Source organism: Elaeis guineensis, chromosome 5, assembly GCF_000442705.2.
Source record: "Elaeis guineensis isolate ETL-2024a chromosome 5, EG11, whole genome shotgun sequence".
In the NCBI taxonomy this organism is placed as follows: domain Eukaryota; kingdom Viridiplantae; phylum Streptophyta; class Magnoliopsida; order Arecales; family Arecaceae; genus Elaeis; species Elaeis guineensis.
Window position 1 is genome coordinate 2,287,734 of NC_025997.2, and position 16,883 is coordinate 2,304,616.

A 16,883-nucleotide genomic window follows, 5' to 3' on the forward strand; every position below is an offset into this window, starting at 1 on the left:
TCTATCTCTATGTCTGGATAAAATTATTTGTACACTATGATATGTGGCTGATTGGCTAAATAGTCTTTATTTTATCCATCCTTTAACTAGGATCCAAATGTGGGCCGACCTAAATGTTGGAGAGAATTTCTTTTTGTAAGCGTGAATCATCTACCCACGAGAGATCTAATTGGACCAGTTGCTAGATGCAATTTGAACTAATAACTTGTTCTATACTTCTTGTTTCACCTTCGCTTTAATCCTTTACACAAGGGGCTTCTCGTTTTGATCATAGCTATCTATGGGAGCTACAGCTACGCATGAGCCCCTTGTGTTAGTTTCAATCATTTATATCCTATTCAACATCTAAATTTCTAAAGGCAAAGGATTGGGTTGCTTTCTTCGTAGCCAACTATATTGGAGATTGGAGATGATGTTAAGGTAACGATTGCCCAAGAGCACTGTATAATATTTTGGGGTGTTTGATAGTATATAATCTTGACAGGATTATATGTAATTTTGTAATAGGTAATCAGATTACACTATTTATTTCGTTATTTTTATAGGTAATGCTGCATTACATGTAATATAACATTATCTCAAAAAGAGGTAATCTGATTGTCTAGGGAGAGGTGATTATTTGATTATATGTAATCTTACAATCCTATAATCTTGCAACAAAATAATTTCAAGGTCCAAATACCTCCATCAAAATAAATCAAAATAAATTATGGATAATCTCAGTTAGTTAAAATAGAAAAAAAAATATAATAGGTGATGCCATGAAAAATGGTTGGTCTCAAAATTAAGTTGTTCCTCTAGAAAATAGACAATAATCAACAAGCAAGGATGGGGATACTTCGAGAAAATTAGCTTATATTTCATGTAATCTAAATTGTATACCAAACACTGCAATGTAGGATTCTCTGTAATTTTACAATAATATTACTGCACATAGCAAATACTGTAATATAGAATTTTCTGTAATTTTACCAAATAATCATATTTCTTCTGCAATCACATTACCATAACAATATTACCTATGTGATGCATTAAATACCACTTTTGATCTTTTGGAATGTATTCGTACAAGACTAGTATGATCGGCCCGTTGTACCCCAAAAAATAAAAAAAATGGCAAAAGTGTGTGTTTTACCTGCTTTATGGATATCTGCTTGTTTTCAGAGTGCTGAGGTATTCGTGTGTTTTTTAACTTTTTTTCAGTTGCAGCAAGTTCCTGTTCATCTAGTCAAACTTGCAAACATGGCATCCAAGGGGAGGGCAATCCCTGTTGTTATAGTAGCACGTCAGACCTACCAAAGCTAAAGATTCATCCTCAAAATAACTCCAGTGCGTTGGGACAAATCGATGGTTATTTTAACCCGTCCCAACCTCTATACATTTCAACCCCATAACAACCCTATGTTTGGGCTTCACCAACCAACCTTTTCTTGAGTTCCAGTTGAGTCAAGTTAACGTTGGATTGAGCTTGTTTTAACCAAACTAATTGGATTAAATAGTGTCACAGAATTAATTTAAGATTGGAGAAACGTTCTGGACAATTTTGTTAAGTTAGTAAAGCATTAGCTAGGGATGTTGTTTGATTGCATCAATGCATATCCATCGCAACTTTGAAGACATAATCGAATGAAACATGTACCTATAAGACACACATATAAAATTGTTTTTGTTTATTGTATTGGATTGGGTTGGATTTAGGCAAGATTCATGGGTTAAGCTTGGATTTTATCTTATTCATAACGCAACACAACTTGGAGTTTGGTTGATACGCTTGGGCCCAAGGCCGTTCAAGTTTGTAGAGCCTTGGCCCAACCCAACCTAGATAGTAGGTTGGGCCAGGAAGGCTTAGAATGAGCGCGACTGAGGCGCGGACATTGTGCAAAACCGGGAGAAAAGGGCTGAAATGTAGCCGGTTTTGGGTTGTATGTCTTCTCATGAAAGAATGATTGATCTTATTTGGCGATATCAACCATTGGATGGTACAAGAACCACTTTGAGAGCTGTTCAGATGGAGGGAGTGAAGATGTTGGATACTTTGAGGGCGATGTATTTGTTTTGAGAGAAATGTGAGACGCAATCCAACAATTAGTATCACCGAAGAAGACCGGTCATTCTTTCGCATTAAGACTGATAAAATATGATCTGATCCATCAATTCGATCCATATTCGATCTGCTAAAAATAGATTTGAATTTAGGCTAAATGAGTTTAGGTTACAAACAAATCAACCCGTTTAATATTTGGATCGGATTTAGATTTTAGATATCTGACCTGTTTAATTCATTTAATATTCATATCAGATTAAATCAAATAATCTATTTAATCTGTTTAAAATATGTTTAATCTGTTTCTGACCTATTTAACCCAACTTGTTTAATCTATTTAAAATCTGTTTAATTTATTTAAAATCTACTTAATCTGTTTCTGATCTATTTAATCTGATCTGTTTAATATATTTAATTTGTTTAATCTAATTTAATTTATTTAATAAATAAATTAAATAGATCAGATCGAATTATTTATTTAATAAATGATTGGATTCATATTTGAATTTTTAATCCATTTAATAAACATATCAGATTGGAATTAATAATTTTTTGATCCGATCCACATTGATCCGACTTGTATATAACGCGACTCGACTCAATTGCCATCTTTATTTAGCATAGGAGATGCTGGAGAAACCAATGAAATCACAATATATTAAATTAAAAGAAAAAAAATTATGATGAAAAAAGAGTCACTAAGGTGCGTTGCACCAATCACTTTGCCTCATATAATGGCACAGTTCATAATGCCATTCAAAGGGAGTAATTACAATACACCATACCAAACGAGCGACCTATTGAGCGACTTATTTGAGTAACCTAATTAGCATTACTGTTATCGACAATATTGGTCCGGTATTCGAATAGGAGAATTCAAATACCTCATGATAACGTTATCACGCTTAACATTGAGTTTAAAACCTTCGACCAATTCTGGGGGCTTATGCTGAAAGCGGCCCACTGTTGGCCTACAAGAAGAATGACAAGGCCTCTAGAGGCCTATTCTTCCTCCCACATGATTTGGGCTGGAGAGGTTTTGGATTGATGTGATATGAGCCCACTCAAGTGGACGGTCCAATCTAATAGAAAATCCAACCTAATCCTGCTGGACTTCTCAAACGGGCCCTTTCCTGCCCTTATCAAACAGGCCATCATCATTGAGTTAATGAGTATAGAAGATAAGGGATAAGCTGGGAGTATCAGTGAGCGGTAAAAAGTACTAGATTGGAAATACCGATGATTTGACCAAATTTGGGCCATCTATTTTGGATTTATAGACGATAAAACGAAGAAAACGTGTATAAGCAAAAGTTATTTTAATTTGATGAATATTGTATCTATTATTTAACAACTGTTATAGCGAGATTAAAATTTTTAATTTGACGAACATTGTTTCTATCATTTAACAACTGTTATAACGAGATTAAAATATGGTATGCATGATTCATGCGAGGTGGGGATGGACAATCATTTTGTGCAAAACTTTGTTCCTTAATGTGAAAAAAACTTTCTTTTCATAGTTGAATTAATAAATAACAATTAAGAAATGGTGATAGTATAAAAATTCATGATGTAATTACATTGGAACTTTCTAGCTAGGGAATGCATCCATCTTGGGATCCCCATTAAGTAAATTACAAAAGGAGCTAGTTATGACAAATCATGGAAGTTTTCTTATTTTCAAAATTGGTGCTCTTTCCGTAAATAGGTTTCACAATTTTCTAATAGAATTAATCGAGCAGGCTCCTGACTACAAAAATTATCTTGATCTTTGTTGCACCATTTATATTCAATTTAACCCATTTAATCTATTTAAAATCTGTTTAACTTGTTTCTGATCCATTTAATCTGACCTGTTTAATTCATTTAAAATCTGTTTAATTTGTTTGAAATCTACTCAATCTATTTTTGATCTATTTAATCCGATCTATTTAATATATTTAATTCATTTAATTTAATTAAATTTATTTAATAAATAAATTAAATAAATCAGATCAGATTATTTATTTAATAAATAAGTTGAATTCAGATTTAAATTTTTGATCTATTTAATAAATAGATCAGATTTGGATTGATAATTTTTTGATCCAATCCGTATTGACCTGACTCGTACATGATCCGGCTTGACTCAATTGCTATTTTTATTTAGCATAGAAGGTGCAGGAGGAATCGATGAAATCTCGATATATGAAATTAAAAAAAAAAATATGATGAAAAAAATTTCAATACTAATAAAATAATAAAAATTATGTGAAAACAAAAATTATTTCTCATTGACAGTAAAAATTTTAGAGGGATATTTTTATAATCAAAATTCAAAAATCAACTAAATATGGTTAGCTCAATTTTCGGTTGCTTCCCGTGGAATTTCCTCTGGAGCCGTGGAAGGGTGAGTAGATAGTTAAAACAAAGTCACCAGACTTGGACATAATTAGCATATTTTACGGTATAATGTTTCTCCACAGCTGGTGCCTGTTGTTACATGGTTCTACTGTTTTACCGTTTTTAATTTTTTTTTACGGATTCTTACCCAAAAAAAAAAAAAACTTTTTTACGGACTCTCATTGGTCCTGCCGTCGGAGCTGTTAATTATCGAGAGAACTTAGGCACCTCCGCGTGGACACGGAACGCGTCGGCTTTCCCTTCTCTCCTCGCCCTCGTGTCCTCCTCTCTTTCAAGGCAAGAAGAGACGTTGCTCTCTCCTTCTCGCTTTAAAAGGCGAAGACAAAGAAAGAAGAGATCAATTCACTCTGGGAGCGATTGATCCGGGTTCCACTCAAGGAAAACAAGCAAACTACTCTTCGATCGTTGGGTAAGTTCAGTCCTCTCTAGATCTCTTCGAATTTCTTCTCGAGCTACCTAGATTTGATTCGATGCTTCTAGGGTTTCTGCTAGCAAGATTTTCGAACTTTTCCGAACCGTTTTTTGTAATTATCTTTTTGGGGGCAATGCCTTCGAATCGCTGGAAGATTCTTTAACGTTGATTTCTTGAGATCATGGCGCGGCAATTGAACCCGAGAATTCCGAGAAAAATCAAATTTTTGAATGGCATCGTCCTCTTTCAAGCATTCTAGACCCAAAATTTCTGAGGAAATTCGCTGAAATTGCTTCTTTTTTCTCGCTAGGCGCTGTTGTTTTCACGGTCGGGAAAGTGGGCGGTGTGTTAATTAGAGACGAAGGGTTGCTCGTGAAGGTGGTTGTAAGCATCTGGAATCATGAGTTTTGTTTTCCGGGGAAGCAGGGCAGACATCGAGAGTGGATTCCCCGGGTTCATCCCGGAGAGGCGCGCTGCGGTATGCCACTTAACATATCTTTTCTTTACACCGTAAATCCTTCCTTTTTCATAACCTAACCTTGAGTATCGTAATTTCTGGCTGATCTCTCGTCTCAATTTCAGCGTATGCATCCGGTTGGTCGGCCTGTTAATACCAACTCCATGGCTTTTCTCGTCACTGGTATTTATCTGGCTTCTCTCAGTAAAGGAGTTTGAATGCTTTTGCTTAATATTTTAATCTAATGGCTCTGTCTGATTTCATCTACGCTATCATTCTTGCAGTGCTTTTGCTGTTCATGATATTGAATTCACATCAGATGTCACCAAACTTTCTGGTATTTTTTTTTTTTTCAATCACGGCATACACTTTTGTATGAGTCTACGTGAGTTTTTGTATGAGACTGAAGAAATTTTCTTTCTGGGTGCAATGTTGTTGAAGCTTTGGCTAGTGTTGGGTGTGTTTCTCATGGCTACCAGCCTTAGGATGTATGCCACATGCCAGCAACTCCAAGCCCAAGCCCAAGCTCATGCTGCAGCTGCCAGTGGCTTGCTTGGGCATACTGAATTGCGTCTCCATGTGCCACAATCCATAGCCTTTGCGACAAGAGGGCGATTGCAAAGCCTTAGGCTCCAACTTGCTCTTCTTGACCGGGAGTTTGATGATTTAGGTATGGCTTAGTTTTGTCCTTGGTTTCTTGACTAAAGATGCTTGCTAGTATGTTGGATGAAGCTCCTTCGCTTGGGCAGCTCTAGCTGTTTTTGATTTTGGTTGTTTGGAAGACTTTCTGGATGCTAATCTCGGTGACTCATCATCTTACAGATTATGATGCTCTGAGAGCGCTAGATGCTGATAATGCTCCTGATGCTCCTTCTATGAGCGAGGAAGAAATTAATGCTCTTCCTGTACACAAGTACAAAGCTCAGTTGCATAAGGGCTCTGCATCAAGCCGACAGAGGCAAGAAATGATTCTTTCTCTTTTTGTTTTTGCACCATGATTTTTTCACTATTTAAGTATGCTTCCTTTTTTTTTTTTTTTGAACAGTGATGGGTCATCACTGCAACAGGCATCCTCATCTTCTGCATCTATAAATGAGGTTAGTTATTTTCTGTCATGTCTATATTTTTTAAACATGATGTTGCTTATACTTGTCCGCTATGGAGAACTTTAGGTGTTTATTTTGAAATTCTTTATATATAGTAACATTAGACATTTTGCAGTATTGTCATGAAGGTTAGAAGAATCCTGTGAGATGTAAATATTGTCATTGATTTGATATATAGAGATACAAACAAGGACATCAACTTTTGATATGTAACTAACCAATGAGCGAAACGAAAATCAAAATTATCCTTCACTTGATGTTGATAATGATATTAACCACATTTATGAGTTATAATAATTCTTCTTTAACTTGGAATGAGTGTTCCTCTTGCAAGATATATATGTCTTCTTTTCATGTGAAATCATCTGTTGTAATATCTATCTTAATTGACTTGAACATATTCCATTTGTTATCTGCTGCCAGCCCAAGCTGGAAGTCATTAAGAAAAAAAAAAATCTTGTTTGGGGGTTTTGTGTGTATGCATGCATTGTGGGGTATTTCATGGAAGACTGTGTGAGTTTCAGGAACATAAGATCAGTCAACCTGCTCTATTAATGGAAATGGTTGCAGCCATTGGGTGGGAAAGATTTGTGAGGAAAGTGTTGTATGGCAGAAGAGGTGATGGATGGGGCTTGGAAAGTATCTCTATGCGTGAGCTTTGCAAATGAACGATTGTGATATCAACATGTAGTGGATATAAAGTAAGGGAGATGAGGTGAACAATATGGGCAGTTATGGACACAAAAATATTATGGTATGCAGCCCTTATTGATCCAAGTACTTGAGAAGGTGACCTAATATTTGGAGTGGATGGTGGGGAATGCTTTGTCATGGAGGGAGATGATAAATGAGTTCAATATCAGGATTTTTCTCCGCAATTAGTTGGAGTTAATGAAACACTCAGTGATGGAATAGTATTTAACTTCCTTTCTGGGATGCAGTTTCTGACATCAACTTGTTTCTGGGTCTTTAATGAGTACTTGCTTTTTGAGCCTCTGCATGTTTACGAAGATTATCAAGTTGATCAGTTAACTTAATCAAGAGGAGGTTAACTTTCTCAAATGATATCATCAAAAGAAATGTTTTTAATCAGTCCTCTAAGTGATATCATTTGAGGCCTCTTGCCAGTTGGAGGTTGACTTCCATGCTAACTTTTTGGGCCTCTCCTCCTGGCTTGAGTCAGCTGGGCAAAACAAACCTGGCTTTATCAAAATGATGATTATTTAATTTGTCATGTCTAAATCATTAATTCACTCGAACCCTGTTTCAGCTAAATCTTTCATATTTTAGTTTTTGCCTCTTTATCTACCATTTTTTTTTTGACCTTTTGTGTATGTGGCCAACAGAGCAGTACATATCGGCCTATGATTTATCCATTGCCTGGATATGATTTTTATTTTATTTTATTTTTCTTTTGAAAATTGTACTGCATTCCCTGCATAAGTTTAATTGCCTTTGGTTCAATCATTGCATCTATTGTCCTCCAAAGAATCAATTCTTGCCTATAAAAGAATTTTGCAGTTGTTTTGAACCCTCAAAAAGGGAAAGGAAAAGGATTCTGGTTAGACACAAATTTATCTGAATTACCTGTAATTATCCTGCTTAGTCATTTATACTCATTATATGCATTATTGTGATGTCGTTTGCCTTTGTCTCAGCCATCCTTTTTTGGATCATCATTCATCAATTGGATCATTTCATAGTTATAGATATTTTTAAAAAATATATATTATACAAGAGCTATAATAAATAATATTTTTATTTTAGATACCCTTTATAAGTTAATGGAGATCTCTGAGATCACTATAATATGTAGTAATTGAAGAAGCATGATGCATAGGTACATATATTATATGCTTTTAATAAAATATTAATCATAGGTCTTCAAGCTTTGAAAGTGAGGAAAGACGGGTTAACAAAGATAAATTTTGGAAAGATGATTGCTAGGAGGGCCTGTTATGTTGTACATATTAGTAACGGGTTGTAAATGATGGTCATCATTTGTTTGTTGTATTACTATAATGGTTGTTGTATGACTAGAAAATGGCTATTAATTTATTTTTTTCTTTTAGTAACTAAAATATTTTTTGTAAACTTTTTTTGGTAGATTTGGAAACCTGTTATTAATCAAGAATAATGGCTAAACTTGTACCAAGTTTTCACCTAAAAAGTTTGTACCATTTGAGAAAAATAATATAATTTTTATTTAGTGAATCGGGTTTTGAAAAATGCCTTTTTTTTTCATTATTGCTCTTTAGTTGTGGTGGTATCCAATATAATGTAATAATACAATTATTGAAATTGTGGTGCTAAGCTACTAATATAAAGACAATTAAAATCGAAGACTATGAAGAAAGGAAAATGATATGAGAAGAAATGGTAATAAATATAGGTGAAATAGGCATAGCTTAAGAGAGGAAGTAGCTCCTTGAAAAGTATAGGTAAAGTACTATTTAAATGCAAGGAAAAAGAAGTAAGACAAGCAAAGAAAAATGATATTCTACTTGAGGGGTAGCAAAATCGTGTCACCTGGTCAACTGTGGCAATGAAAACAAGGCCCTTCTCTCTGCCCAACATGCAGATAGAATGTAGAAAGAAATTGAGCACTTGACTGATAAGCTGGTAAGCGTGTCCCAGCAAAGCTTTGTCGCCATTTGCCCATAAGAAGGGGGCTACCATTTATCAATAGCTGCTGGTCAGCAGAGGCAAGAATGAAAGACATTTGACCAGCAGCTTTTGTAGAGGGTATTAGATAGAATTACTTCAACTCTTTAAGTTCTACTACATCAATTAACTTCGACTCCTTAGAACTAATCAAGTTTCGATAAAAGGAATATTTATGTTGAAATTTATCTATTGAAAAGTGCATTTTCTTCTGGTGATGTTCATTCTAATCTGTATCACTATTGCCAAGCAGAAGAAGCAGGATAGCGTCAAAGCAGATGGGAGTATGAAAACCTCAGAAGATGAACTGACATGCACTGTTTGCTTGGAGCAAGTTAACACGGGAGAACTGATAAGAAGCTTACCATGCTTGCATCAGGTAATTGATATTGATTGCTTGACAGATTTAGATGGCATTTTAAGTATTGATGCTTTCTGAACTTTCTGTTGTTTTGTAAATCTAGAACTCTAGTAAACCTGTGTAAATTCAAAATTTCCTTGTCATTCCTGGACCTGCAGGGAGATCTATACTTTGTCTAATTTCAAGCTATTCTGCTCATATTTTTTTTATTGCTGCATGTGATCTTCCTGAGCTATTTGGCTTAAACCTTCATTCTCTCCTCACGATATTTTGTTCATGTACGTGGATGAATTCAAGCTTTCAGTGAAGGTGTTTTAGCACTGAAAACAACTGTTAGCTTAGTTAATGTTGCTAGAATATCTTTTACTTAGATGATTGAATTTGAGAATTTTCTTCCTGGAAGTTTCAGCTTTCAACTGAGATAATAGTAATAAGTATGCATCATGATATTACTCGTGCTTTACTGTCAATTAGAGTGTTTTCTAAAGTACACTACTTTTTGTTGCAGTTTCATGTGAACTGTATTGATCCATGGTTGCGCCAGCAAGGCACATGCCCTGTCTGTAAACATAGGGTGAGCTCTGGGTGGCATGAAAGTGGTGATGGTGAGATGGATGCATCTCGTATGGTTTAGTACATGGATATGCTTTGGTACTATTGCGACACCGAAGATCATGTGTCTAAGTATGTAGGTAAGCATGTGGGTGTACTAGATATGGATACACACTCATATAAACAACCTATGCAGCATGTAACTAAAAATGCCTGTGGGTTTAGTCAGTCTGTATTTGGCCTAAATATAGTTAAAGTTATGCAGTCACATTTTTATATTGTATTGACATCAACTGTATTAGATGAATACCAGGTCATTTAGTCAAAAGTTCTTCTTGAAAATTTGTGCTTGCATTGTAATGGATGGATGCTGATGCGGGAGTTTTGTTCTTAATTTTACCTGCCTGTCTGCCTCTGATTTATCTGATCAAGTCCAAGCTTGGGTTAAGAGATTGATTTTATCAATAATATTTAGTTACTGTTTGAGTTCCATGGCAGCATGTAAAATGATGAGCCAATGTCATGATCACTGATATTATTATACACCATGAGGTGTGCTTTGGGCACGTCAGTTGTACATATCTACAGCAGCGTACAGATCAATATTAGTCCAATCTTGTGAATGGAAAATTTTATTATTTTATGCAGCATCTTACCCTCCTGTTACCGAAAGGTTATTTCATTTGTCTGGTCCGGAAATCTGGCACTCCTGATCGATGCAAACTGTTGTTTTTTTCATCAGCGTGTGCTAAAATTGGTAATTCCAATCCATATTTACATTGATTCTTTCCTCGCATAGGGAAAGATTGTATTTCGACCCATATGAAATGTTTAGCGTACATTTATTCGATGTCATATATTTTAAATCCATATGAAAGCAGTTTACGACCAGTTTATTTCCTTGAGTTCTGGAACGGGCGGTGATTGTCACATTGGTCATTACAGACTGCTCCCACGTTCTCATGGGAGTCATTGAGAACAAAGGTTGTTAATTACCCGGGTAAAGTGATTATTTTTTTTCATACTATTGTTCATTGCAACTTAGAATGCTTTGTCTGCTCTGTAATATCTGACAAGCCTTGGGGCCAATTTCAAATGAACAAACCCTTTCTTCAGTGGATGTCTCAAGCATACTCCGCCACCACTGCTTGAACTTTTGTAATTGATAAAGATATCCCAATTTTGATCACTGCACTAATTTATGTATCTGTGGACAATATTTGATAAGATAATTGTCGAGGTGGTATATTTAGCAGCCTTGTATTGGTTGGTGTTGTTTTTGTTCTGCTATTGTTTTTAAAATCTCAAGAAGAAAAATGAGCTGGACTAAACAAGATGTATGATGAAAACTTTTTAGTTTATTCAAATTGCTTAAAAAATCTTGAGAGCTTTTGGTAGGCAAGACTTATTGCTCTGGGAGAGGGTGAAAATATAAGCTACGGTTTTTGGCAAATGCCGCTTTTGACATCAAGTTACATTTGGCATTTCATTGATTTGTGCGTAGACAAAAACACAAAATTGGTATAGCTACTGAACAGACCCTTACGTTTAGAGACCAAAATTGCAGTTATGGAATTTTGAAGCATAAAGAATCAAGGTTTCTATGATAAATTGTAGACATTTTAATCCATATCCGTCACCTTCCAACAAGCATTGGTATTTGCCTCTTGCTAGCTCAGCAGCTAAAATCTGAGAGTTGCCATCCAGAATACTTGGACTATATTTGTTCTCTCACTGCAGTTGGGATATTCCGGCGGGCACGGAAAAGGATAGGTACGGAAACAAATTATTAAGGGACTCGGCGGTCGGGAAATAGGGGAAGGTACTGGATTCTTAATCAATAATGCGGCGAGAATTTCCAAACCCTCTGCAACTTCTTGCTCTTGTGGTAATAAATCGATTAGTTCAAGGAAACGTATCATGAAAATAGAAAAATTTTATCTAGTGTCCGAGTAGAAAACGAAAAAATTAATTTCACTGGTGTTTAGTTAGAATTAAAGATAATCCAGATTTTATTGCAGAAAGTATGGACTTTAATTTCATATTGATTGTGCAGTTTGACAATCTCATCTTATAAAATTTGAAGTCTTCCTTGAGGTATTTTTTTCAAGAGCCAAGCCGTACGATCTTGTGCAGATGGTAAAAGCTCGAGCTGAAAGATGAATTCATCCGGAGTAGGCTGCAGTTCTCTGACTAGAAGAGTTATTGTTGCAGGGAGTATGGATTTTAGTCCCACATCGATTGTTCAGTCTGATAACTTTATTTTATATAGCTTAGAGCGCCCTTCTCATGTGAAGCACTTTTTTCAAGAACAAAGACACGTGATCTCATACAGATCAAGGGCCACGGTCTATCCTATGCTAACCAAAACGTTAGATCTGGGATCGATCTCATGAGCCTGGCTTGACCGATCGCAACAGATTCCATTATAAAAATTTCCTACGCCTAAAGCTTGTAGAATTCGCATGATGTATATCAGATACTTAAAGATAATTAGTTTCACCAAAAAAAAAACTAAAAAAAAAAAAGATAATTACTGATGCCAGAACAGATTTTAGGACTGACGACATGAAATCAGGGAAAACAAACATATCCAGTCGGAAAAACTGGATGCTTTGAGGAATGAGTCGATTAGGTCACTATTAGTAGCAGGGTAATGTCACTAAGTAAGGCATCTTCTTCTTCTTCTTCTACTTTTTCGCTCTTATTTGGCGTGTATCCTATTTTTTCCCGACATGGCAATTCATTAGTTCAAGATGCACACACACGATTCGTGACTTGTATAAGCTGAACTTGTGAAAGATATAAAATATAGGTTCGATGATAAAGTTGGGTAAAATTATGGCATATATGCATGGCATTCTGTTGATTGAATTGAGATCTTCTCCAACTTGGGAATGGAAGGAAGAAGATCCATATCTCTCACTCCTGGCCGCTAGTGTATTATGTGATGACATGGTTGTGATTGAGAGACGTGCCCTCTGTAGTCCAATCCTGAACAAGAGATCGACGATCCTAACTCTAGTCTGGAGGACTACCTCCAGGCAATTAACTAGCTTTGGTGATAGTTTACGGCAACAGCAATAATTTGTTATTATCAAAATTTGTTGCTTCAAGCGAGAAAAATATATAGAAGCTAAACCAACTCAGTCTTCATTGTTATTGTCAAAGTCAAAAAGTTTCAACCCTGAGTTTCAGGGACGGACTCTCTTGCATCAGACATCTCCCTTGTTTATGTGAATTAAGAGACAACCGCCGGTGGAACAATGACCACCGTAAATTAACCCCAAAACCAGATGGAAGGGAAAAAGGGGAAGAAATATTAACTCGATGAACTTATCAAAATAAACAAAATAAAAAAGTCTAGCATTTGGGAAGATCCGAGGGGGGCGGAGGAAGCTTCTGGTTTGGGAGGTTCCCATCCAACACCAACCACGCCATCTTCAGACCCCAACTCGTGTGAACCTCCAGGTGGCAATGCATGAACCACACACCTGCATGGACCCACCATCACACCATATCACGATCACGAGTCAAAATCAAACAAAATTTTCACGCGTTAATGCATGTGTATACCGTGCATATACCCACCAGGATTATCAGCCAGGAATCGGATGGCCACCCATCCTCCAGGTGGCACGCTAACCGTATTCCTCTCGACCGGGTCCACAAGGTTAAACTTGGCTGGGTCCTTCTCCGGGTCGTGGTTCCCGAACCCCTGGCCAACCACGAAGAAGTTGAAGCCATGAAGGTGCAGTGGATGGCTCTCGTTCCCGAGAATGCTGGTGTCTTGCATCACCAGCTCCACGCTAGTGTTGAATGGGAGGACCACCAACCTGGTGCCGTTGCTCACCAGTGTGTTGTTGGGAGGAGCCCCCGTGTAGTTGAGTGGCATCAGAGGGATAATGGGGAAGTCCGGGGTGTAGACACCCTTCGACTGGCCGAAGAAGTGAGCCTGGAGGAGGGCTGTGGTGGGCATTGAAAAGGATACGTTGTTGACGGTGGCAGCAAATTTGGTCCCATTTGGCCCTTGGCATGTCTGGTTTTTGGGGCACGGGCTCGTCCCCAGCCCGACAGTGAAGAAGAAGCGCCGATCGATGGTCTGAGGAACCTTGGCCGGATATTGTGTTGTTGCCAAGCTACGCAGCTTCCTAGTGAAGTCCGCAACAAACTTTGTGTCGTTAAGAGATGGGAGGCTTGGTTTGAATAGTGGGAGCTTCTTGCTAAATGAGGGTGATGACGAGGCGTTTGAGTGTTGGTATTCGAGGATGCCGGCAGTGGTTGAGTTGTCGAACGTTCCTTGGCCAGTGGCATAGGGTCTTGCTAGCATGAGGAACGTAGCACCAGGGAAGGTGGGCTTAGTGTGGAGGAGGACATTGGTGGTCTGGCCAGGGGTTATGATGAGAGTGTTGGTGTCGAAGGGCTTCACATACACTGCATCAACTTCGACAATGGTGAGGGTGTGATTGGCAATGCTGAAGAAGAGTTCATCGTTTAGTGCAGCATTGATGATGCGAAGAAGGTATGTCCTCCCAGGCTTTACCCTTAGCTTGAATGTATCTGTTAATTAATTAATTACCACCGTATCATCATGTCATATGTTACACGACCCTTAATTAGCAGGCTTAAATAAGTATTAATATATCACTAAATCACATTTTGTTAGTATAGGAGCGTGATCACAATACCTTTAGCTGAGCAATTGTACAATGGCCCTGGTAGCCCATTGATGGTATAGGCGTCAGAAACATTTGGGCCCCCACCTGTTTGAAGAGCCTGGTTAATTACAGCTTCAGTATCGGCGTTCCACCACTCCCCTACAATTAAAAGCAAATGCTGGTTTATTTAATCCCTAACAGAACTTTGTCATACTAAATTCTAAATTTAAACAGAAGATGAGACATTATACCAAAGATCATAGGGACTTCTTTGTAGGGTTTGGCGAATGGGTAAGGGACACCACGCTTGGGGAGGATGATGATGGGCCCATAGAGGGTGGCTCTGAGCCACGATATATGGGCATGCCAGAAGAGAGTTCCCCTCTGGGCCACAATCGTGAAGTTATAGACGTAGCTGTGGCCCGTTTGTATGGGGCACTGCGCCACATATGCCGGCCCGTCAGCCCAACCACTTCTCAGCTGCCGAACCCCATGCCTTCACACCCACCACCATTCATGGCGAGTGCAACCATTGTTAGTGTCTCAAACATATATACCGAACATCCGTTTTGCTTTGTTTTTTATTTAGAAGAAGAAAGGTGGTAGATCCACCCTGTTATTATTTGCGAAATGTAAATAAGAAACAAGGGCCACCTTCTATGTTGGTGCCTTAGGAAACTCCATATATGAACACACTCAATCTGCTACAATGTTTTGAGAGTTCCTTACGTACCAATGTATGCTGACGTTGCTTTGGACATGGTTGACCACTTTAACAATGACACGGTCGCCTTCTCTGGCCACGATTCTAGGCCCCGGGTACTGCCCATTGACGGTCACCATGCTCTTCGTGTGGCACAACCGTGTGACGTTGGTCATTTGGATCTGAAGAAAGCCACGTATTCGAGGATAAAAGTGATCAGAATGTATGCTACAAATTAGCATGCATGTCTGGAATCAGTAAGCTCAATCATTTCGGCAAGGAATGATACATACATCAAATTTGTAGTGCCTGGTAATGCCATTTTGTTGCGCACATGGAAGCTCTGGGAAGAGAAGAAGGGTGCTGAAAGCAAAGAGCAGGGCGCCGGCGAGAGCTCTCGAGTGGAGAAGGAAGGCATCCATCTCACTTCCTCTTTTGCAAAGTGACTTGGTTGCTAGCTAGCTAGGAAGGCAAACCAAAAGGAAGATAAATGAATCGCTAGGTTTGTGCTTTGGAGCTTGTGCATAAATATATGGAGGTGTGGTCATGGTTTAGGTGCCTCCATCTTGCCACTCAAGAGATGAGTTCCTTTCATGGGTAATGCTCGTCCAGCTTAGCTTTGGAGTGTTGCCAAAGCCAGATATCCTAAGGCATATGAGTTTTTATCCTTCATAGTTACGGCATGTCCAATTCTAACAATCGTGCTGGTATTTTTTTTTTCCTCACCGAGAGAGAAACTTGGTGTTGTTGTTCACGGTCATTGTTGTACCAAAGTCAGTACACAGACTCTTGGACAATTGCCTTCGTACGTCCGCTTCATTAGCTGTTTCCTTTTAATGTAATTTTCTTCCTCTCGATCCCTCCAGTATACAATCTGTACGTCAAAATAGCCGTGTCACGAGAACTTGCGGGTGCTGGGGTTGGTGGTGGTCTGGTTTTTTAAGCAAGAGAAGGATGTCTGACCCAACTCACTCATCTAAGCTGTCTCTTCATTCGGCGATAGTTGGTCGGAGGCAAAACCACACGCAACAAATTATACTTACAACTATTAATCTTTTCTGCGCTCTTTGCAAAGTAAAGCCCGTCAACGACTCCTCAGACCACCCAGATGCTACGTGATACCATATAGTTTTTGTTATAACAACTTTCCTACTTGTTGGATACTCCTGCCTAGAATCTACCCATACCTAATTAACTACAACAAAAAAAATATTTGTAATACAAATTAAGCATCATAAATATTAAATTTTCATCATAAATAATTATTTATCATAAAAATTTTATCACTAATAATTCATCATTAAAAATGAGATTACAGATAATATTTTACGATGGAATTAAAATTTTCGTTACTAATAATATTTTTTTTGCTATGAAATATTTTGATCGAAATTTTTTTTTAAATTATTTACGATGAAAAAATTGCATCACAAATAAGTACTTTTACAAAGAAAATATATTTTTATCGTAAATAAAATTATTTACGATGAAAATTTTCATCGTCAATAATTTAATAAATA

The 16,883-nt window shown here is 37.5% G+C and overlaps 2 protein-coding genes across 3 annotated transcripts; one reads left to right on the top strand and one right to left on the bottom strand.

The window, feature by feature from the left end:
• The first annotated feature begins 4,661 nt into the window (after window positions 1-4,661).
• LOC105044371 (E3 ubiquitin-protein ligase SDIR1) lies at window positions 4,662-10,330 on the top strand. Its single transcript, XM_010922235.4, has 9 exons — window positions 4,662-4,859; window positions 5,173-5,340; window positions 5,445-5,502; window positions 5,604-5,656; window positions 5,761-5,989; window positions 6,142-6,277; window positions 6,365-6,416; window positions 9,343-9,468; window positions 9,959-10,330. Exons 2-9 carry the CDS (start codon window positions 5,263-5,265, stop codon window positions 10,082-10,084), a joined length of 858 nt encoding a protein of 285 aa, XP_010920537.1. The 5' UTR covers window positions 4,662-4,859; window positions 5,173-5,262; the 3' UTR covers window positions 10,085-10,330.
• Window positions 10,331-13,318: 2,988 nt separating this feature from the next.
• On the bottom strand, window positions 13,319-15,895 carry LOC105044372 (laccase-4). 2 transcript variants are annotated; one of them, XM_073257119.1, is made up of 6 exons: window positions 15,657-15,895; window positions 15,394-15,545; window positions 14,912-15,156; window positions 14,691-14,819; window positions 13,566-14,562; window positions 13,319-13,507 (listed from the first exon to the last, which is right to left on the bottom strand). In XM_073257119.1, the coding sequence occupies exons 1-6, from the start codon at window positions 15,783-15,785 to the stop codon at window positions 13,366-13,368; spliced, it is 1,794 nt and encodes a 597-aa protein (XP_073113220.1). In that variant the 5' UTR covers window positions 15,786-15,895; the 3' UTR covers window positions 13,319-13,365. The 2 variants fall into 2 exon arrangements, with proteins under 2 accessions (XP_073113220.1, XP_010920538.1); XM_010922236.3 differs by having other exon boundaries at window positions 13,319-13,496; window positions 13,594-14,562; window positions 15,657-15,891.
• Window positions 15,896-16,883: the final 988 nt, after the last annotated feature.